The 24,348-nt window shown below is 38.3% G+C and overlaps 1 protein-coding gene across 4 annotated transcripts in view; it reads left to right on the plus strand.

Annotated features, from left to right (window-relative positions):
• Positions 1-24,348, plus strand: part of FHOD3 (formin homology 2 domain containing 3) — a 372,799-nt gene that overhangs the window by 200,142 nt on the left and 148,309 nt on the right. For all 4 annotated transcript variants that reach the window (XM_053980820.1, XM_053980827.1, XM_053980835.1 and 1 more), the window contains exon 6: positions 22,311-22,405. In XM_053980820.1, the coding sequence (XP_053836795.1) occupies positions 22,311-22,405 (95 nt within the window). The remainder of the gene's footprint in view (positions 1-22,310; positions 22,406-24,348) is intronic.

The raw sequence follows: 24,348 nt of genomic DNA on the forward strand, positions 1-24,348 counted from the left end.
TGGATGTGCCATCTAAACCCAAAGTCATTGCACGCAATGACCTGTGTTGGCCCAGAGCTTGTTGGTTGAGTACCATGGACAGGGGCAGCTCAGCCACAAGCCTGCTCAAGACTTGGGGGTTAACAGCCTTGTTGGAAAAGACCATTGTAAGCCTGCACAGCTGGTGCCAAATCAGTTATTAATGAGTGCATGTAAAACAGCTAAACCCTCCTGAGCTCCTTTCACAGGCATTCCGGATTTAGTCCTCCTGTGCAATTGTGTTTGGTCCAGAACTATCCAAGGCTCTTAAAATGCTGATAGATTAGAAAAACCTACTCCTACCTGTAGATTTGAGAAAGTACTACAGGTATTCATGGAGTCCTCTTTTGGATTGGGGTTCTCTTTTGGGGTCACTTGAGGTCACCTGAGTCCCTGACAGGGGTCATTTGAGGTCATTTGGGGTCACTTGAGGTCACCTGAGGCCCTGACCGGGGTCACTTGAGGTCACCGGAGGCCCTGACCGGGGTCACTTGAGGTCATTTGGGGTCACTTGAGATCACCTGAGGCCCTGAGTCACCTGAGTCTCAGCCCAGATGGTGCTGAGAAAACCCTTTTTGAATGTCTGTATGAGTGAATTTCAAGAAGTCATGGCCTGCACTTTTTATATGGTACTTCATTTGACCACAGTGATCAACCACTGACCTTAAGCAACCTCTGTCCTCAGTGGTATTAGGACTTCATGTGGGCTAACTTGTAGTGGAAGTATAGACAGAATTTTTGCAGATGTGTATCAGAATATATTGCTTGGTTACAATCAGACAGATATTTCGCCATGGTTTCCCACAGAGGACTGTTCTTAGATGCATCCCCTTGCAAAGGCTGTGGCAGAAAAAATATGTTGGGGCTTTTGTTTGATCTTTTTCTATCTTAAAATATTTCACTACTGGCATTTGGCATCATGCACTTGTTTCAGACAAGACAGGTACAACGTGGATGGATGGATGGATGGATGGATAGATAGATAGATAGATAGATAGATAGATAGATAGATAGATAGATAGATGTGTATGATATATTTGGGCGAGGAAAGCAGTCTGAACTTGAGAGATTGGAGCTCCTTATTCCTAATAAGCTGTAAGGATAAAATGTGAAATGTTCAAGTACTGCATGAGTACTTGAAGAGTAACGAATAGTTACTCTCAAGAATCTGAAACTTCTTGATATGTGGTCAATGTGAATAAGGCAACACATATTCTTTCATTGATTTATGGGTTCTTCCCCCATTCTGCACTTGCAATTGTCAGGGAAACACAGAGTGTTATGACTATTCTAGCCTTTGTGCATGACATTGTGAAGAGCCATGCACCAAATCATAGTGGATCCAGGGGAATGATCCATAGTTGAGCACAGCTTCAGCACTGTAATCAGTACATGGGCTCTGACACAGTGCCTTAAAATTTTATTTCTCCTCAAGCCTATGGAGAGGCATAGCAGTGATGATGTTGGCCTTTGAATTAAACATATGTATGATTTGGGGTGAAAGTAATCTCCTAGGATACTTATTTATAGCTAGGCTGCTGGTTTTCCCAGCATGTGTTTTCAGCAGCAGTTTTTGCCTGCATAACTGAGGGAGAACATGGTGAACACCAATGCTTTAAGTTGTAACATAAGCTTACATAATACTGAATTATTAGAAATAAGATGTACTGCATTCTCTGCATTTTCTGAACAATTTCTGCATGGAAGAGGTATAATATTTCTAAGTTTTACTCTGCAGTCAAAAGACCAAGAAGCATGGAGGAGATTGTCTGCTAATGACATCGCTCCAAACCTGATCTTGTAGTTGAAACATAAACAGGTTGCTGCTGCTTATTAGGTGATGGTGCAGGAAATATTCTTTCTTCTGATTGCAAATGGCCCTTGAAAGAGCTGTTTCAGCATACGGGCATGAGATGTGTGCATCATGACCAAGTCTCACAGTTCTGCCTTTAAATGTTGTAAACCAGCATGGTTCTTACCAGTAATAATTTACAAAGTTTTATTTCAAACTAAATTAAGATCTGATGGGCTTGGTCGTGCTTTTGTTTATTGTACTGACATGAATAAGAGTTAACTCTTGACATGTGTGTGAAACACAAATTTAGTCCAGAATCTTAAATAATTAAAAATAAGAGTCTTCTAAGTCTTCCATATTTGTTTGCCTGTCACTTGTAATGTTCAAGCCAACAAAAACACAGCAATTTTGATAAATATGTTCATATTGAAAAAATAATCTTTATTTTCCACGCATGTTGTATTGACGTTTACTGGCCATTTTTCTTTTCCAAAGAAACCATGAGCTAAAGAAAGAAGCTACAAGGGCTTTTTTTATGTAGGTTCTCTGAAGCTTGTTAAAAATAATCAGAATAATGCAGTGCAGATTTAGCTGTAGAGCTGATTTTTCAATTGTGTTCTTTCATGTTTAATTTTTTTTTAAAGTCTTTAGATTAAACCAGCAAATTTCTCAGTTATCCTGTGAGAACACAAACACATTACTATAGATAATGAAATTCCAGTAGATGTCTTATTATAAACTTTATATACAATACGTAGGTCTATGATTTCTCTAGAGTGATTGATTATTTTGATTTGCCATTTCTGGTTTTCTCCCAACACTTGTTTTCACAACAAGAACCACATTGTGTTTGAGGCTTTTTTTATATGTGCTAGCTAATAACTTGAAAGAATTTTAAATCTATATTCTTGCTGCTAATGAAGAACATAGCATGCTATATTTTTGGAAATTCTTTCTTTATTTCTTTCTTTTTTTTTTTGTCTTATTTTTCCAGTCAAATGAAATTCAGAGAACTTTTAGTCAAAGAAAAGCAATTTTCAGTTTTTAATTTCCTCTTCTTGATGATTCACATCTTCTTTACATCACCATTACTGCCAACAGATAAGATCCAGCAAATCAAAACCATAGAGACAGCTTTGCTTTTACAAAGCAATATTTCCACTGTAAACAGGTGTTAAGCTTTCCTTTGGTATCTCTTTGCAATAGGGGAGGCTATTATATATGTCTGTCAGTGAATAAACACCCTCTGCTGCCTCTACTCTAGCTGGAAGAACATAGGGAAACCATTAGTTTGCTGTTCCAAAAAAGCAGAAGAAATATCATTCCCTCTCTGTCCTTCTGCACTACTGCTGTCTGCTCCCATATTCTACACCATCCACTCCACTGGTCTAGAATGTGTTAAATTCACTGATTTCCTATTAATTTTTGGGTCTGAAATTCTTTCAGTTCTTTATCCATTTATTCATGGGCATGCATAAACAGCTGCAGCAGTACAAATTTAAGTGGCTCCCTTGAGTGGGAGAGGGAAAACATCTTCCAGTGATATCACTGGCTCTTCCAGAGTGCAAGTGGAATCCTTGCTCCAGTGACTTGACTGGGACAACTTTGCTGCTGTTACTGACTTGAGGGTTGATTTCAAGTAAGGCACTTTTGACTCCAGCTGTTTCAATCTGACCATCTGTAAAACCTTGTGCTATTATATTCCCTTTTTCTAGATTTAGGAATTTTCTGGGTTTTTTTTTTTTAAGTTTGTAGGCAAGATTATATACTCACAGTATTCTGTCAAGCATGCATAGAAAACACACTCAACAAGACCTGTCAATGTGTGCTCACAGCCCAGAAAGCCAACCATGTCCTGGTCTGCAGCAAAAGGAATGTGGCCAAAAAGTCAACAGAGATGATTCTGCCCCTCTACTCTGCACTCATGTGACCTCACCTGCAGTGCTGCATCCAGCTCTGGAGCCCCCAACACTAGAAAGATGTTGACCTGGTGAAGTGAGTTCAAACTAGGGCCATGAAGATGCTCATAGGGCTGGAATGTCTCCTATGCAGACAGGATGAGAGAGCTTGGGTTGGTCAGTGTGGAGAAGAAAAGGTTCTGAGGAGACCTTAAGCACTTTCCAGTACCTACTCAGGGCCTACAAGAGATGTGGAGAGGGATTTTTTTATAGGGACATGTAGTGATAGGACAAGGGGGGAATTGCTCCAAACTGAAAGAGGGTAGATGTAGATTAGATATTGGGAAGACATTATTTAGTGACAATGGTGAGGCACTGGAACAGGTTTCCAAGAAAAACTGTGGATGTCCCATCCCTGGAAGTGTTGATGGGCAGGTTAGGGCTGGGGCTTTGAGTAACCTGGTTTAGTGGAAGGTGTCCCTGCCCATGGCAGTGGGATTGGAAGATGATTTTTAAAGTCCTTTCCAACCCAAACCATTCAGTATTTCTAACACTTCAAGCTTCTCTCCTTTGTGATCAGTACTGGATTGTGCTTCTTGAGGGCAGAAGCACCAGGAATTTCTGCTGCTGGATGAGGAGGAGGAGACTGCCATGGCACAAATAGGAAGGACAACTGGGAAGTGACCTGGAGAACTCTCTTAGCAGCTGCTGCACGAGCGATGGAGCAGAGCAGCAGTTGGTTGCCACAACTCTAACACATCTCCAGCGATAAGTACCAGCCTTTCAGCTTTGTCTCTTCATTTTGTTGCCACAGTCTGACCCAGCCTGTTACTTTCAATAAAAGGAAGCAACACTCTAGCTGTTTGCACCTCCTACTAGTCTGCTGCCTTAGGGAGGTGCTCATATTGTGTGGGTTGTCACTGTGTTCCTGGAGTTATTTCTCAGAAGATGCCTCAGAAGAAGGTTTTATTAGAGACTGGGTAGAGAAGGGGAAGAATGACTTAGCTAATATTTTTCTTCTCTTCTTTGGAAAAAAAGGAATAGAGATGAAGTATTTATGCTTTTCAGCACTTCACACTTAACTCAGCTAAATGAAGAAGGTAAGTTCCCTAGGGCCACTGGGTGACTAACAGAGACAGACTGCTCAAGAAGACCATGAAGAGGAAAGCCCAGTTTTTATTCATGTTTCAGGAGAGTATCCAGAGAATCACTTAGGTACCTAAAGCCAGCTGATACTTTGAGAGATGATTGCTGGGAAGAAAGTATAGAATTCATCTAAAGCAAGCCAATGATCTTGTAAATTCTTTCAAAATAATGGCATGATGCATAATAGGCATAATATTTGTATTAGAGTTCATCAGAGAGGAGGGCAATAGATATCCTCAGGAATTCATATACCTTTTTCTAAGTACTCATATGTGAACCAGGATTAAGGTTGTTACAGGTTTGCTTTCCATTATCAGATTAAGTTATTTGTGTTATGAGACACAGATTACAGCTATGTTCCATTTCATTTGACATCTAACTCTTTTCAGGAGCAGTGGTATTAAATGGAATCATATTGCTCAAGGCAAAGGAAAATTGACACCCATTCCTTTGAAAGCAGTTCTACTCAGGTTTTTGAGATGCAAAATCCCAGGAGAGTGAAGTTCTCTAGTGCATTACAGATGTCCTACAGTCTAAGAAACAAGGCAAACTGCCCTTCTTGCCATCCTTATTACCATGGCTAACCCATTCTGCCCCTTGGGGTTTGAACTGCTTTGAGTTTGCCTCCTAAGATTCAGGAGGTGGTGTTGTCCTGTGGGTATTCCTAATACAGTGGAGAGTCCATTGGTGTGGTTTTTTCAGTGTGGTTTTATTTCATAGCATAGTGCAGCTAGCATTGTTCTGGCTGGAGAGTTGTGGACTACTTGTCCAGGGTTAAATGTATGGTTGGTGTTCTCTGTGTCAGATTTACTAAATTTTTGGTCTCAAAATAAAGCTCTTGTCTAGCAGTCTTGGGTCCTCTTAAGCAAAAAATGACTTGTAAAAATGACAGCTGATTCTCTACCTCAGACATTTCTATTGCACATAAAAAAGCACCCCAGACTAAATTACCATGGAATTAAAATTGTGTTATTAGTGCTGCATTCATGTTACCATCTGTTCTGCCAGGCTTCCTACTTTGAATGAGACAGGTCACATAACACAAAATCCTGCTTTCCAGCACTGAGTGCTGACAAGTCATGCAGACTGCAAAAAGCAGCCATTACTTGGTATCTCATGTTATCTCATTTAGGCCTCTTTAAAGTGAGAAATTACAGGTGTTGCTCACATGTTTTCATGTGCCTTCATTTGGTTTTAGAAACTTCTTGTGGCAATACACTCTCTTTTGTTTACTTTCTAAGAGTCACATTAGTTATGACTTTGATTGGATTGACTTCTTGCTGCTCAAAATTCAGGCTGTAAAGATACCTTGTGTGGAAACTCTGAAACTAGTGGCAAAAGTGGTGTGAAACATCTCCTTTTCTTTCCACATACGTCATTGTCTTGGACCTTAAACAAGGAAATGTTATCTCTTGTTTGTAGCATGCATTTTGTTGTAAAAATAGAATCCTAAACCACTGCGAACTTCTGGGCTTTTTAAACATGATTTGAAAGTTTTTGTACAAATAAACAGCAATCCTTTTAAAAACTAATTTTACACATATGAAAGTATTTATCATGAAGTGACCAATTTTTTACAATACTGTAAGAATTTTGAGAGATATGTGAATTCAGATACATACAGTTAAATAGTTTTATCTGCAGATATGCATCTGTAAACATGTTGAATATTTAAAAGCGAGGATATGTGAACAAAAATACCCAAACATGTTAATGCACAATTCAGGGAGAATAAGAATTATTGCTGGACTGTAGAAGTGACCTGGAAGAAGTAATTTATACTGCAATAATGCATTTAATCTCCATTTGAATACTTCCTAATCTTCCAGATCTCTGAAATTTATTTGCTTAATCATAATTGTAGGTGCTAATGTAGGTGAGTTTAGTAAACTAAAGGGAAAATATTACCCTATTTGGAAGGCACAATTCTTTATATGGGTCCTGACTGGTCTTGCTAAATCTGGAGTGTTTGTGGCTGGTTGTGCAAAGAAAGAAACACAGTACAAAAGCTACAACAGGAAAGCACCATGGCAGCTCTACAAACAGAGACTATATTACATAGCTAGACTTTGAGTTCTTCCTTCCATAAACTCCATATTCTTCATGTCAATTAGATGAGGAATGTGTATGGTGTGTGATGCATATAGAAGGCTTGTTAAAGTTGGCAGTCTAGATTTAAGAAAAAAAGGTGGTGAAAGAAGACAGGAGGTAAATGCAGCAGTATCTGATTTCAGCTTTATAGCTCTCGAGGGCTCTGAGGGCAGGCAGGCTCAGTGTGACCTTGGAAATCCCCCTGGGACTCTGGTGCCTTGCTCTGTCTCTGGTTTACATTTTGCTCTGCAGCTTTATGAAATGTCATGTAATTAAACCCTCAGAGAAATGAAAGGAGACTGTTGAATCTCGTGAGTTTAGAACATTTTTTTTTCCTTTTCCTTGAGTTTCACTTTAGTGAAAACAATAAAATGACAGAATGATAGATAGATAGATAGATAGATAGATAGATAGATAGATAGATAGATAGATGATAGATGCATGATAGATAGATGGATGAAGAGGATCTACAGCTTTTCCATGTGCATTTTTGAAAGAGGATTGTTAAGGAGATAGTAAACACCTCAGGTTGAACAGTTAGCTCTACAGGTGCTGATTCCATGAAGTGTCCACTTTTCACTGAGCATATGAAGTGCAGGAAAAGCTTTTATTTGTTTTGTCAGTGGGATCATTTCCCTCAAGTGAGTTCTTAAAGCCCTTCGACTAATGAGAAAACTAAAAAGTGTTTCTTTTGGCAACAGATAAATAAAATATTGTTCTGGAAATCATCCCAAGAAAATAAGACATTCTCAATGTTCAAGAAAAACCCATCTCTCACCTTTTGAAAATTTCTGTTCAGATGAGTGAAAATTCTTCCTTATGTTTCCTTCTAGAAGGTGTGGGAAGGAAGGGAGGAGAGTAAAGTCAGAGGGAAATACGCATGTGGTCAACCCAAAATTAATTGCTTTGCTAATGCTACCTTTCCTCTGATTGACCTTTCCAAGGTGTTACCATGTTTACATTATTAGCTGGACCAGCTGTCTGAAACGGGTTGTGTGGTGGTAAATGGTGTTGCCTCCTTTTGACCCTGCTCAGGAATTCAGGAAGGGAATAAGGGAATTAATTGGGTCTTTCTCAGAGGCAGCCTCAGCAGCAGTGTGGGGTACCCAGTTGTTGTAGAGTTCACTTTAGGTTTGGGGGCTTGTTTCCAATTCCATTATTGCGAGGAAGGAGATTCATTCTCCTAAGGAAAGATGTGCTAAGAAAAGATTGATTGAAGATTTGGTGAGAAAAGATAGCTCTCTAGTAGTTTTTCCTGCTGGAAAGCATAATTAGGAATAATTGCAAGGTTTTATGGGGACAGGACCATATAGTATGGAGAGTTTGCCTAGAGATTTATGTAGTTTGGATAAGGATTCTGGCTCTGAGCCTTTCTGTGTGTTAAACTTGAAATGAAATTAGGGGAGGCGGAAAAGAATAGACTATTTTTGTAGTGCTTGTACCAGCAATGTTGATTCTTTCTCTCACCACTTCATATTTTATTTCTTTTTGTAAGGTCATTTGGACTGGATGCATTATAGGCAACCTATTTATGTAACCAACTTAGACGCATTTTCCCAAGCTGATAGGCAAAAACGGAGCTCTCAGAAGTTAATACAGAGTAGTATTTTAGAGTCGGAATACTTTATTGTGAAGATGTGAAACAGTTTAGTGCAATTTATTATGTAGTGGTTGTAAAATAATTTTTACAGGTTTATATCAGCTATAGTACTGCAGTGTTGATTTTGTAAGGCTCTGAAATTTTCTTTCCTCATTTAGCTGATAACTACTGTTTACTTTTATTTTTTCTTCTATTTGACTGCAAAATGTGAATTACTGGCTTTCAAGTTTTTCTGTTGCTTTTACACTTTGTGCTAACATAAATTTCTGTAGGTAAAGCAGTGAATCAAAATGAGTATGTTTTAGTTCCACTTTATATTCTGCACCAATAAAACAACTCAGGTGTTTTATTTACTTTTTAACTTTTCCATTTTTTGTACTGTATGAAAAGTGAGAAACTGTTGCAGATGGTCTGTATGCTGTGATAAAAAAATCAACCTTTGGCCTTGAGTAGTCAGAAGGGATGAGATTAATTAAAATTAATTCTCAGTTGCAACTATGAAATAAAAGTAACAATTCTTGAGAAAGCAGGCATCATTTTATGAAGAGCAGGAAGGCTGAAGACAGCATACTTCCATTTCATTTCACAAACAAGTAATTTACCTGATTTTGTTTAACAATCTTTTGTTAAACAGAGGTTGTTCTGGATGGTAACAATGATCAAATTGTTAGCAGCATTCTCCTAGACATAAGGATACTAGGCCCCAAAAGAAGGTGAGGTGTATTTTGAAGAGATGCTTGGAGCTAAAGATTCCCATCCAAAAAAAGTGGAAGGCCACAGACCAGTAGTCTTGAGGAACAGTGGCTTAGAGCAGATCAGAGGTCTGTTGTCTCACCCTATCTCATAATCTCCACTTGCCAGAATTCATTGTGTAGAGCAGCAGGATGCTCATCATTCTCTTAGGGCTCAGTAGGGTAATGAGAAAGTTCTGGCATTTTGTGACATTTTATCAGTGTTGCCAAATCCAGAGAATAGATTGGAGGATGACAAAGCTGTGCATTATGGATGGTGGGTGGTGTTTTGTGGAAGCTCAGGGGTATCAAAGCTGATCTGCCAAGTGCCTCTAGATATGTCACCTGAATTATTGTCCATCTGAAATGACTTTTGCTTCTTCAAGCTCCAAGTATTTTTGCAATGATGCCCTGAACTTTTTAAATCATGTCTGGTAAAGCAACTTTTGCCAGTGTGACTTCTATCAAACCAGAGAAAGCTTGCAAATTTGTTTGTTGCTTTAGGGTGTGTAAAAAGTTAATGGGAAAAGTATTTGTTCTGTTAAATTAAATGGCAAAACCCAGTGTGGCGAACCTTGCAGTTTCATTCCACTTACACATGATAAGCATGATGAAGGATTCTTTTAAACACACCTTTTTTTTTTCCCTCAAAACCAAAACAAAACAATCTAACAAAAAAGCAGATTACAAAGAATATTCTGAGTTGGAAGGGACCCACAAGGATTATTGAGTTCAACTCTTAAAGGATTAGAATGTTTATAAAGCCAAGTTTTCCAGACATTGGAAATAAGGCTGCCAGTCCTCAAAGCTCAAGAAGAGAAAAGGGATGGTGGTGTGTTGTCTTGATTTTTAAAAGTGTTAAGTTTTCTTTTATAGTTTTTTTGAAAGTTTTAAAGTTTTTATAAAACTTTTTTAGTTTTTTGATAATGTTTACATATTTTTACTGAAGTTTTTTCGCACTATTCGTGTAAATAATGATTGTTTCTTTGTGAGAGGAGAGAATTGATGGACTGTTAGTTTGACCAGTGTGGTTGGAGAGGTAGTAATTCTATCTTCTAATCTATGGTCACCTCTGGCATTCTGTAAATACTAGATGTTTAAATAAAACTTGCTCTTTTTTCTCTTTTAAACTTACCAAACTTCCGTGTACTCATTTCGTGTCCAATAGCGACAGTGGTGCTACACATTTTAAGGTTCCTGACTTAGCAGGAGAGAGGTTTTAACTGAACCTCTGCCACAGTGTTAGTATGTATTGTACTTGCTAGGCAAGTAGTTTCAGTTCAACTTGTCAGAAGGTATCATGTTCACTGTCAAGGTGTGTTTATTGTTTTCTGGGGGTCCAATCTGAGACCGTACTGTGCAGCGCTTAACCTAAACTCGAAGTACTATTATACCAAAAGGTATTCTCAAATACAAATCAGATTATCAGGTGTTTCGGATGTGACACCCAGAGCCCAAACTTCTCTCTAGAACAGAATAGTTTCTTTACCTCATCAGTGTGCTATATACAGAAAAAGTATTCAGACTTGTGAAGCACTCACTGTATTGATGAACATCATCCTGTAGGCAATGAAATATTCTGTCTTCACAGCAGGTTTGCACTAAAAAATTCCTAGGACCACACAGTGAGAGAGTGCTTTCTAGACAGTACTTTCCAGTACTTACTTTGAGTGAGGAAGTACTCCAAAGCTCAGGAATAATATTTCTTGAAATTGATTTTGTCATAATTAAGTTTGTGCACAGAGTAGGCTGAACAAAGTTTTCTGCAGGAAAACTCAGCAGGAAAAATATTAACTATGGCATTCCTTGAAGTTTCAAGTGTTTGAATATTGTGTACCTAACGTTCTTTTAACTTCTTTCTGAGTACCCAGAAACAGCTAATTGCCCATGATGGATTTTTCTTGTTTGTGGACTAATTATTCCATAAATGCATAGCCTTCTATGCCAGTTATGCACAGATGGTTTGGGTTCAGGCCACATCACTTCAGACTGGAGAAGTGTTGTGCAGAAGTGTCCGTGATACATGCAGGACTGGTTTGGGTCTGGAAGTAATTTAGCTGCTTCTATGTGGAGCCTGATGTTATTGCTCATAGAGCAGAGCTCAGCAACCTTGCTCCAAACTATCACAAGGAGCTGTAAAACACTCCTGTCTCCAAATTGTCACTGCACCATCTTCTTCAGTGTTGTTATCCTGGGATCCTATAACCATACATTCCTATGTAGCTCCTGCTAAGGGAGTGCTGACCAACAATACAAGAAGCATACTTGATTTATGTGAGGATTACCAATAATGCTGTGATCACTGAATCGTAGAATAATCAGCAAAAGGAATAAAATCACCTAAAAATATTCTCTATAAATAAAATATGCTTATTCAACAGCATTTCCCATTTACAGGGCTACTGATAAATAAGAAATGTAGATGGTCAACCCTGAATAAAGCGACCACCTTCATCTTTATATTCAGCTATTACATGATTATCTCTCCCTGCCACCACATAGATGACAACTGGTTACCAATGACAGACCTTATATTCTCTGGTCAAATGAAGCTTATACCCCCAAATACTTATTTTTTCTTGTTCTTGAATCAATTTTATTCATGTTTTTATATGCTAAGGAAATAAATTTCAAAGCAGAGATTCTGTATTCTGTCTTTCTGTGAATTAGAAATTAGAATTTAAATTGTTTTTGTAAATGTCAACTGCAAATTTTGAGAAGGTGAAAAAACAGGACCGGTGTGCATTGTGCTTAGCTGTCCACCTATTGAGTCAGAGAGGAGAAAAGTCTGAGCATGACACTGATGATTTCGTTATGTTTCTCTTTAAGAATTGCTGTAATAAGGTGAGATTCCAAATTCAAAAGAGTTCTCACTATCACCATGCTGAAGGGGGAAAATAAAGAATCAAGGGATTAGAAGAGAATTGCAGTTCATTTGGAAGGAATCTTTGCTCATTACCTGAGATGAATGAGCAGAGACACAAAACAGCATTTTCAGTCAATATTTTGGGAGAGTGTGAGCTCTGTACTTAAAGGGATTTGTAATTATGTCTCTTCTCTGCACCTTTCTCATGAGAAGTCCACTTCAAATCGGAGATATGAACTTGTGGCTGGAGCACATTCTTTACTGTGAGATTTGAAAGGAGACTGTATAACCCTAAATTTCACATAGAGCAGACATACTTGAAACAAAAAGAAATAAAAAGCACATTTAATGAAGTGCTGTATTGGTTTGCTTTCTAGTGCTGACTTTGGCTTTGTGTAGCCAGTACTTAAAGAATAGAGTCTTTCATTAATTTGCCCTAACAAGCATAAATTCAAGAGATGAAAGTGAATTCTTTAATGGCATGCACATTACTGCAGGGTAGAGTCTATCTGAAACTTCAGAGACAGGCTGAGCATGCTGAAGGACAATAAATATCTGAAAAGTATATCAGGAACTTAGTTTCAGCATCTGTCATGGTTTAATTACAATAAAGAAAATTAGAAAGATACACTCACTATTGTTTTTAAGACAGGTAAATAAATAAAAAGTGACACACACATTCTTTTTCATAAAATCATCAGATGTTGGGATCTATCCCTCAATAGATAAAAGACAGAGATCTTGATTCAAACAGCTTTTCTGTTCAGGCCGTTTGGTTGGATTCATATTTAGCCAACGCAGTATGCTGAGGAGGCTGGGATGCTGTGAGAAAGCCTTACTTCCTGTCTTGGCTTTGCTTTGAGCAGACATTTTTTTCTTGCACTTTGCTTAGGAACTATTTTAATTTAGTTGCTGAATTTAAAGCATAGTGAGTTTTTGTTTTTCCTACTGATTTCTGCCCTTGAGTCAGTCCTTCTTGAGCAGGGGAGGAAACTTTTATTCAAGGATTTTGGATGGTCTGGAACACAGTTAAGAAAAATAGCACTGTGCTGCTCTACAGTGCTCTTTAAATCAGTTGGTTTCAAGATGATAAAAGCATTGAAGAAGTCTCAAGTTTATATTAAAAAGCATAATTTTAAAAAGCAGAGCTTCTTTATCTTTTTTGACACTAACATTTTAAACACTACTCAAGTGCCCTGGAATGATCTTAATACATCTGTGGTGTGTGTTCACTTGTTGCATTCCTGTCTGCTGAGATGATGAAAGCCAATGTATCCCTTTAGAGGAACTTCTGGATTTGTCTAAAATCATGTACCTGTTGTTTAGTGACAACAAGGAACAAGAAATTACAAAAGTGATTCTATGTAAAGATTTTGTAGTGCTTCTTAAAATAATCTTTCTTTTATTGTGCTTTTCACACGTGGTACCTCACATTGGAAGAAGAGGGAACTGTGTTTGGAATGCATTTCCAGGTGAACGAACTATGTGAGAATTAAGAAAACAGCTTTATATTGAAGTAAATAGCTGCAGAATTTTACTTGTATTTTTATTCTCAGTGCATCTCTACCCTCGTATTCCCCAAACATACCTTATTCTAATGGCTAGAATAAACAGTGTTTGAATTTAACTCAAAATTTGATAGCTTCCTGAGAGTCACTTTTGGCAGCATGCTTTGTTTCCTGCAAAACACTGTGTGAGAAGTGATGTAAAACACGAGTGGTAGGATTACTGTTTTCAGTGGTTTTCATTCATCTTTCTTTCACTGCTTTTCTGTTCTTCAGGAATATAATTTGGATCATTTTTTAGAGGTCCAGGTTTATTGAATGAATGCCACAATACATGAATTTTGGAGACTGGCTGTTGGCATGGGAGTAGCAGAGGTAAATTTACATGCCCCTGGAAATCATTGCAACTCTCTGTAAGCCTCTCTGCGGAACTCTGGTTTAAGTGTATTTAGCAACCATACTGATTGCAATGCTGTTATCCCATGTTTACCTGCCCAGGGCTGGACCTCAGAGAATGAAGTTGAGCTTAGAAAACAAAGAACTGCTATCTGGGGGAGCAATAGCTCTCATGATAGTATCAGCTTGTTGCGACCTGACAGCAAGAAATCATTGATCAGTGTTATGCTTTATAAAGGCTGTGCTGATGGAGCTGGGCAATGTTTGAAATTTCAATTGGCACAGTTGTTTATCTTTTTTTTCTTCTATTCCTCTAATAAGAAGAATACAATACAATAATATACTCCTCTAATAAGAATTGTAGGGAAATATGAATATTATAAATGATTAAATTATCTGAATGTATTAAGATATTCCTGTAATAAGAGGAATACAATAATGCTTGGAATTGTGGATTTTCCCCCTTTTGCTTCCCTAAGAATCTTCTTTATTTTTAGGAAAAAAAAAAAATATTAGGAAATGTGGCTTCCCCCCTAAGAGAAGCAGGGGGAAAAAAACTGTCAGTGAGAATTTATCACTTGCTCACTTCAAAACCACAGGTTTCATTTTGGAAGGTTTACAGTTGTACTAAGAAACATTGTTGATGACTAAAAATGTTTGGTATGTGAACACTTTTACCCTACCATATGTCCTTTTTCTGCTCTAGTGTTAGTCCATTTGTTAAATAGCCCAGCTGTGCCACACTTCTTTACTTGCCAGAGAAGGCAGGAACCCCAAGACAGTGTTCTTTTTTCCATAGTCACTGGGAAAAGAGCCTACTTGCAATGAGCAAAGATCCTGCTGATGTATAATAGGAAAAAAAATTTCCATGTATCCCCTCATACTTTTCTTTGCCCCAGGTGCAACAACAAACACACAGAGTCCAACAATCAGAATAACCTGTGTTTTTTGCTGAGACTGAATCCTGTTGCATTTTCTTCCAAACCCACTTCTGACTCTACAGTGTTTCCCAGTCCAAAAGCTGAGTTCATTCTCAAAGCTTAGGTTTTCGGCATGTAAAGCAGATGCTGGAATTCCTAACTGATGTGCTGTATGTAATTGATAATGATTGATAAAAGACAGCTTGCACCTGCAGGACCTTTCTTTGTGCAGGGTAAATAGGTGTCTGAGAAGCTCAAGAAAGGGAGCTGCAGAAATGATCTTTTCCATTCTGCAAAGGTTGGTTTGTGTTTCCTTCTTTGTACCTTCAAAGTCAGGATTAGTATTGTTTACACAGACAGAAGGCTTATGTTCATGATGATTAATGGAGAGGGAAAGACCTTGAAATCCATCACATCTAGCACTCTGCCAGACTAAATTACTCAATCAGCTCCCAAATAGAAGTGCTAAGGAATCACTTCTTAACTTGGGAGGCTCACTAAATTTCCCTAGTTTAATCCTAAATTGAAGTTACCTTATTTTTTTTGAGACTTGTAGTTTAATGTGTAGTTTTGATTTCTTGACTGTGTATTGATCTTCACTTTAAATTCAGTTTAATTAAATTTCAATGTTATGAAAGGGACTGAATACATTGGGATAGTAAGAACAGAGACAGATTTCAGAGGTGCACAATAAAAGGACAAGAGGCCTGCCATGGGCACTAGCTGAAATAGAGGAAATTTTATTTAAACATAAAAAATTAATAAAAAATCCTGTGAGGGTGTCTGAGCACTGGCACAGGTTGCCCAGAGAGGCTGAGCAGCTACCTGGACACTCTGTACCCAAATGTACAGAGTCATGAATAACCTGCTCTGGATTTCCCTAGTTTTAGCAACAGGTTGGGCTAGGCAGCCTCTAGCATGATAAATCCAGTATAAAAAGTTTAAAATACATTTAAAGATAAGAAGAGAGACTTAGTCCTGAAACAGATCCTAATTTCTGCCCTAAAATGAAACCACTTCTCACTGGCTGCAGCATCACTACTCAGTGCAGGAGTCCATAGCTAGGAGATGAGGTAAGTCCACTGGAGATAAGTCTTCAGTGTTTGCATGGGCAGCGTCCTGCTCTGCTGTGGTGCTTTTGCAGAATAGCTCACCTTCACAAGAAAATCTAGCAACCTCATCATCATGTCCTGCTCCCTCAGAATTTAAGTTCTGAGGGCCAATGAGGAAGTCTCCTTGGAAAATGCTTTAAAACTCAAAAAAATCTCAATTCTTAAGAAAAATATGTAACTTCATATATATTGGATGGATATTATTCAGTGTTACAGCCAGTATTGACTCCATCAAGAAGCAGCTGCCTTAATCCAGCTCTATATCTGTATATATGTCATCTTAATTACAGGCTACCACACATCTCTTTTTCCAGATCTGTTTTGCTTCGTGAAGCACTGAAGATGAATAAGCATATTTTAAAACCATCTAGTCAACCTTTCATTTTCTTCTTTTCTTTTATCTTTTTTTCCCTTCTTCCATCTTCTTCCTTCCTCAATTTTTCCTTTTGCTTTGTTTCTTTCTTTATTTCCTTTTTTTTTTTTTTTTTTTAATTTTCCATGCTTTTAGTCAGCTTGCAAAGTAGCAGTCCAATTCTCAGCTATATTTGCTCACTTATTAATCAGGTATTTTAATTGCATATTTCTTCTTCATGAGAAAATGTTTTTACCTATTGCTATATATAGCTGTACTCAGTTTATTTTACATTGCTCTGTTATTAATCTTGTAAAATATGCTAGAACACAGTGCATTTAAATCTTGAGTACTGCAACATAATGATTAAAACAATTATGACTAATCATGCAAAGCTTTTATAATGCATATATGTAAGCCAAGCTTTAGTCCATATAAAAAGGCCTTCAGTAGACTACTGGCAGAGTCAAGTGAGCATCCATTCTTTCTTTGCACTCAAGTAAATGTTTTAAAATAGCACAAAAGAAATACTGGAAGAGGAGCTACTTTGGCTCTGTTGGGGACTGTGCGCTGCCACAGGTGTTTCATGGTGTGTATAAAGGATCAGCTTTTGATGAAACATGTCAACTGATTAAAGGTGCTGTATCCCATTTGACTTTGCTGTGTCCTGTTCTAAAGGCAAAAACACCAGAGAAAAAGGGTGGCAGAGGAAACACAGAGAGGAGAAAATTCCTCTGTAGAATGTTTCTGTGGTGGTGGACTTGTGGTGTCTCTATGTATATTCTGTAAAGTAGATGGAGGGAAAAATTAAGATTGAGTTTGATCTGGAAACCCACTGTATCTGCAAAAGATTTGAACTTTGAATAATACTTGAGGTCTGAAACTAGCTTGCAGAAGTTCCCAAAGTGCATAAGACTAAAAGTTCAAGTTTAAAGTAGTGTTGACCAGCATAAGAACTTCTGAAGTTTAATAGCAACTTAATGCATTGACATCTGTTCAGAGCTGTTTTTGCAGCTTTGGTTCATAGCATTAGTTCTGCAGTGTGATTTTGCTGAGATAGTTCAGTTCTTGTTTAATAGAAGTTCAGCCCGTAATTAATATGGGAGTTCTGAAAATTAATTCCTTAGCCTGTTTCAACCATGATATGTGTAATAGAAAGAACAAATGAACAGAGGGCAAAAATGCAAAGTTAAGAAAAGAGTTCAGATTTAAAAGAACTTTGATAAGAAACAAAATATTCATGCATTTGTGGCCAGGAACAAGATTGTTTTTAGTTTCTAGATGACATTACATATAACATCAACAATAGTAAAGAAATGGGAATAGCTCTATAAATAGCAGATTTTTCACTGAAGCTAAAACCAACCCATACAAATAGTAACAGAGGAAAAAAAAAAACAAAGCCAACCCCCAAATGTACAAATTTTAGGTGGTTCTAGCCCTGTGGACTGAGTGTGAGTCATGAGGTTTGCCACAGTGTTGCTTTGTAAGATCATTTTCAGAAGCAGTGGAGAGTCCAGGTCATCTGTTTTATCTGATGTCACCTCTTAGAAGAAGGAGCTCTGCTGTGATTTGCTAATTGTCAAGTAGCTGGATGGTACAGAAGTTGTATTTAATAATGATATCTCATCAGGGAAATTAAATTTCCTTGGATTTTATAGAGACAATAAGCTCTGATTTGAGGGTGTGAGTGCACGGTGGGAATATGCTACAAGCAAATCCAGCGTATCGGGGCTGAGCTGAGTTGGAGATTTTGTGTTCCAGATGGTCCCACTTGGTAGCTGGGATCTTGCCTCTCTCTGATGAGGAAACACCAAGAAAGAAGTTTGAATTATGATTGTTTTCTTCAGAATTACCACCTAGTAGTAGTAGTAGTAGTATAATAGTAGCTTTGTAGTAGTATATTAGGTAACTGTATTATCCCCTTCCTGGGATTCCTCACTAGACACAGATGGAGTTTTTCTTCATCAGGATGTTTGCTTTGATGGAGTAAGCCTTTTTGGTGCCCAGGATAGCATACCCAAACTAGCAGTCAGTTTTCAAATGGAATTAATGCAATCACACAGACTCTTGATTTCTCATTGATGATGATAAGATTTTAGCTAGCAATGAAAATATGAATCTTAGCATCTGGTTCTTCTTCCCCATTAGTTTCATCACCATTCTGTCTGCTGTGCACACCTGCCTCAGTTGTACATGCACGTACATGCATGTTGCAGCACATGACATGCACCACAGCTGCTGGGTATGAACTGCCTGATGAACTCAGGCCAGAAGTTTTCTTTGGAGCTGAAACCTGCAGTGACAAAGTCTGTCTTTGGCCTGCTTCATGCTGTACATTTGCTTATTCTGATGGAAACAAACACAATCACAAGATGCATCCCTGCCATAATTCTTGACATGATGAGTAGGGGTTTGACTCACAGGAGATTGTAAGAAAATAGGTTTTCTGCTCATTCAGTGATTTTGTTTTCTCTAAGTCAGTCTTGTGGTTCAAGACTGCTTCAAAATGGAAGCAGAGCAGACTAGAGAAGCAGGTGCGTGCATGGGCAAGGAACAGCTTTGAAACTTTTTCCAGTCTGGGTGGGATAAAGAGACTTTAACTAAAAGTGATGTTCATTATGATGTTGTTTTGTGCTAGAGCTTTTCCTCTTCGGTCCTATGAACTTTATATCCCAGGAGAGTATCAGTGCCAATATTGGCAAGTTTTTAGAGGCTTTCTTAAACCTCTTATTTCACAGAAATCTCTGAGTTTTCTGGCTGGTCTGTCCTTTTCTAGCCTAAGCCTTTCCTAAGAAATCCAGCAATTTTCCACTCAAAAATAGCTATGGGTAAAGTCACACACTACTTTCACATAAGATTAAGGGTTTGACAAGGGTAGTGGGAACAAAGAAATTCCAAATTAGGTCTGCTTTGTATTTAAACTCCCCTCTCCCAGCCTCTTGTTGCACAATAGTAAACTTTCCTAATACAAGTAGGTTGTTGATATACTTCCAGAAAGAATTCCAGTTAGCTGAGGGACGGGATTAAATGGATTAAATAGCCTCCTCATTTTTTGGTAAAGAAAAGAAAAAAAAAAGTTTGGTTAAAGACACATACAAATGTGAATTTAAATTATTTTGGACTAGATTGGCCTTCCAAACTGCCTTGCAGATGAGGCTGCACTCTCTTGTTGGGGCCCTGGATGCTGGTGGCGGATGTGTGGGCATGCCGGGTGCGTGAAGCTTGAGCTGCAGCCACAGCCACTTCAGCAGAGTACGCCTGTGGGCTGGGAGGTGAGATAGCAGTTGGGTAAAAAACTTCAAAGAATGCAAAATGTCCTCTGTCAGTCTCCATTTAGTGCCAAACTGCTATGTCTTACTCAGCCAGACCCAAGGCCTGGGAGGGCCCAAGGATCTCCAGCCTGCTCCTACACTGGTGTTTTTGATGGTGTCTTCCATTTTGGCTGTGTGGTGTGGTTATGGTAAAGGAAATACCTTTTCTTCCTCAGTACAGACACTTGATGGGGTATGAAAACCATCATTCTCCTTCTTTTGGGTCTTCCTGCGGCCTTCTTTTCCTAAGAATTTATGGGGCGTCAGCTTTGTACAAAGTATATACAGATTCTCCTTATCTTACTCTACCTCTTAATGAGAACAGATTTCTCCTTAACCATATCCTGTCTCATTTTTCTGACCCCTGAAGACAGGAAATAGCAGTATGAAGGTCCACACCAAGGTTTGGCAGCAGCTGAGAGCTTCATATGTGGCAGATAACTACTGGAGATGTGACTTGGATGTGGACACATAACTGTTTACATCTTGGTTGTTTCATAGCGTTGTTTGTAATTCCTTGCCCTGTGAAACTTACTGGCCACTAGTTCAAGCAGCAATGGGAGTGATTTTTTTTCTTGTGTTTTTAAGAATCCCTAAAACCTTTTTTTTGGCTTCTTTCTAAGGTCTTCTAATTTGCCTTAACATATTGCTGTTATGAAGAGTCACATCTAAGAGGCTGAAAACAAATGCATGCCAGATCTCACTTAGCCATCCTGTCTAATTATCTTAAGTATAAGCAGTGGAGTAATTTTGTGTTGTGTACATGTTTTTTAAAGCAAACTTTTTGCTGTCTTTGATTTCTATATTAATTTGGAAAACATGCTCCAAGACTTAAATTTGTTTCACATTTGTTTCAAATTCAAATTAAAGCCCTTCACCCTCAACCAAAGAATTTGCAAGGGGGAAAAAAATGGATTTGTTGACATTATCATGACTGGATCTCATCCTGATTCAGTGCCAAATCTTTTTAGTATTGAGAGGAAGTAAAAACAAGAATTAAGAACTTTCTCTGATTACTGCTGGGATAGTAGCATTTCCTCTACCTGCAATGAAATGCTTCAAAGCAGCCATTTATTCAGGCAGTGTAATTCGTATCTCTTTTTACTGGCTGACTTACATCTCTTATTTTACCATAACACTTGGGCCTGTGTCCCTCCCACCTGATGTTATTCACCTGAGAGACATGTCTTCAGAGGGTGCTGACTGATTGCTTCCTGGAGAGGAGGAGGAGAGAGTGCCTGGCATACCCCAGTGGCAATACCTGCCTAAGAGATGGGTTATCTCTGTGCCAGAGCTCTCTTGCTTTCTTTTTCTCTGTCTTCATTGATTGTGTGGCATTCATTGAGTGTGGCTTTCCTTCTAGCTTCATGTGACAGATTAGATAAAGAATGTAAAAATAATACCTCAGATTTTTAACTGTAAATTGACCAACTAGACCAAAGGGAAAAGGAGGAGACGGTGTAAAAATGGCTGTTAGCTATTTGGCTATAGGGATACCTAAGTGCTTGCCTAGCATTCATGTCTTTGAAAATCTGCCCTCAAGGTAAATGACGCTGCTGTGCTGCACACAACCTGTGCAAAAGTTAGCAAACATTCAGAATGTGTTTGGAAGATTAATAGTGTCATAATTTTCCTCACCCTGTGGGTGTTTTTTTTTTCCTTTTTTCCCCCCCATAAAGCAGTGTACTAGGGGCTCATCAAGCTGTGCATTAAATAATTGAGTTGTTATGCCAATAGGCTGTGCTAAAAGGTGTTACATCAGTGATTTCTTTTTCATCCCACTGTGCTTTGATCTCCTGCTATAAAGCAGAAGATCTAACAGTGGAAACTTTTGAAGATGATAGATGAATTGTACTAATTCACGTTTCACAATCCTTAAAAAAATGTCTGTCCTTATCAGTTAGAAAAGATTGAACAGCTGTTGTCTCTTGAAAGTCTCATATTATCACAATTGCAAACTATGGAATTACTGTTATGAAATATTTCACTAGTATATTTTGTAATGCTGTTGTAAAAACTTTAGGATAAATTAATAAAGACACTTATAACCATGCTTCGGTTTTTTGTATTTTCTCAGTAAAACGTAAAACTTCTTTTCAAGTAGTGAATAGTTGATGTCCTTATTGATGTTAATTGTTGAGCTTTAATTTCATATCACTGGAATTCACTGAAACTGTCAATCCGAATATAGTAATTCCAAACATTATACATGGTGCTAAAACAAATGGTGAAAATCTTGGCACGTAATATAAAGTGCTGTAGCTGAAGGAACCATTGTGACAGTAAGCAGTGTGTAGAGTACTGTTTGAATATTTGAGGAGCATCTTCAAGGAAAGAACAAGTGTTTGGGCTTGTCTCTGGATGAAATTCACTGTTATATTTTCAGATTAAGTCAGTAAAGTTTCCCAGGATTTCATCCAGCACAATCTTTCCCAACATATCTTTCATTAGTTGAGCTCCCCACATCTCTGGTAAACCCTGCTCAGAGAAAATTGTCAGCAATACATAGAATTACAAAAAGTGCTCACCAACTCTAATTATATTTTCTCTCTTCTCTTTGCAATAGCTTTGGGTCAGATAATGCTTTATGTCGATGGCATGAATGGAGTGATAAATCATAATGAAACCATCCAATGGCTGTACACACTTATTGGCTCAAAGGTAAGACTCTCAAATATTCTCATTTTATATGGTTTTGGTGTTCTTTTAATACATTTTATTTTTTTTATGCTTTTAGGGTATAGATAGACTGTGTGTTAGGCTCTAAAACATTCCATAGTATTCTGTGTGGAAACCAGGTCACACTGAGCTGTTAATTCTTTTCTACTCTTTTTATACTCTTTTGTCAGCACTTAACTCTGCTCTTAAAAGCAAAGATGCCCTCATTACTGTCTGTGCTGCCATTGCACTTGACCATGGAGAAAAGTTTTTGGTTCTGTAGTTGCAGTTCCTAAGGCATTCTTTGGAACTACTCTACTCACCATTCAACATTGCTCAGCTCTTCTGAGCACTGGGAGAGAACAGTTCAGAGTGACCTCCTTCTTAAACTACAATACACAAGTTCAATTGGAAGTTACCTACAGCAATCATCTAGACCAAATGCCCAACAGCTGCACTTTATGAAGGTTGTTGTCCAAATATTTCTGAAACACTGACAGGTTTGAGACTTTGCCCACCTCTCCAGTAAGCCTCTTCCAGTGTTTGTCCACCCTTTCAGCAAAGAAATATTTCCTAATGTCAAGTCTTCTTTTGCCTGGAGAGCCCTAGAAGGGCTTGGATAGGTCTTCTCCAGTGGAATAGTGATTTATATAGTGCACAGTCTACCTTTAAGGCCATCTTTGCTGGAATTTGAAAAGCAAGCAGAACACAGATTCTAGTGACATGCTATCCTGAGGGGCCACAGGATAGGTAAACCCACAAATACACTCTTGTCCAGCCTGTTGGCTCTTAATAAGCTTTAGGAAGCTTATTAAGGCCTGCCAGGGGCTGCTGCTGCTCTTACCATGCAGACCTGTACATAGATAAATATGTATGACACAATAGCTAGAACAGAGTATGGTAGTTGTTGTTTACAACTCAAAAGTTGCTGTAATTGGTGGAGTTGAATCGGCAGCTATAGTTACTAAGAAATTTCCAGGAATGTTTCAAGTGTCTGAGTCACACAAAGTTGCTGTTGGGTACTGTAGTGACATAGAGACACTGCTGCTCTCCCCTTTTCCTTTGATAGCTCTCATAACACAAGGAGGAAGAGCTTGATTTCCCAAGGGTCCTTTTTTAACTAGAATTTTTTCTACAATGTGCAAACTTCACTGCTGCAGCAGATTGTCAAGTCAAAGAACAGATACTGCATTATTGAAAGAACTGATTTATCTTGGGTCGACATACCTATATTGGTAGATAAGTGAAAGTAAGTTTACTGTGGTTATCAAATCTTAGGCTCAAAGGGCAGGCTTCATGATTGGGAAAACATAAGGAGAAACTTTTCCCCCATTGTAAAATGTCCCACTGTTGTCTAGGCATTACTCTGAGCCATTTGTCCTTCAGAAACAGGGGATGTTGCCGCAGTTGTAAAAGCAGTGTGAGATGAGAGAGAAACTGTTGGCTTCATATAGATCCTCATTTTCTATGGAACAGATAAAAGAGCAAAAAATGAACAAAAATACTGCCATGTCCGTGACTATTTTAATTCTCTAAAGCACATAATGGGAATGGAATGGGAGAGAAACATGACTGTATTGCTACCTTGCAGATTAAATTCTTTCTAGATTTTCTTTCTCTGAGTACTTCAGCTCTTGGGTCCTTAATCTCCTTTCTCCCTCCCCCACTGCCAGCCTGAATGATTATCTCCATGTCCTGGCTCAGTGCCTCAGCTGAGGAATGCAGGCAATGTGCTTTGAATAGTTCGGTTTCAGGTAGCATCAAAGTTGCTTTTTCATTATTCTTCGACTGTCTTGGAGGAGATCTAAGTCCCTGTCTGTGTGCCAGAAGTTAACCGAAAGTATGGCAGGCTTACTGTCCGTGTGGTGGGACAGCTGCTTTATTCACTTACAGGTGGTTTTGACTTTCTGTGAAAAATGAAGCCCTGGAATTTGCAATGCACCTAC

Source organism: Vidua macroura, chromosome 1 (genome assembly GCF_024509145.1).
Source record: "Vidua macroura isolate BioBank_ID:100142 chromosome 1, ASM2450914v1, whole genome shotgun sequence".
Taxonomy (NCBI): domain Eukaryota; kingdom Metazoa; phylum Chordata; class Aves; order Passeriformes; family Viduidae; genus Vidua; species Vidua macroura.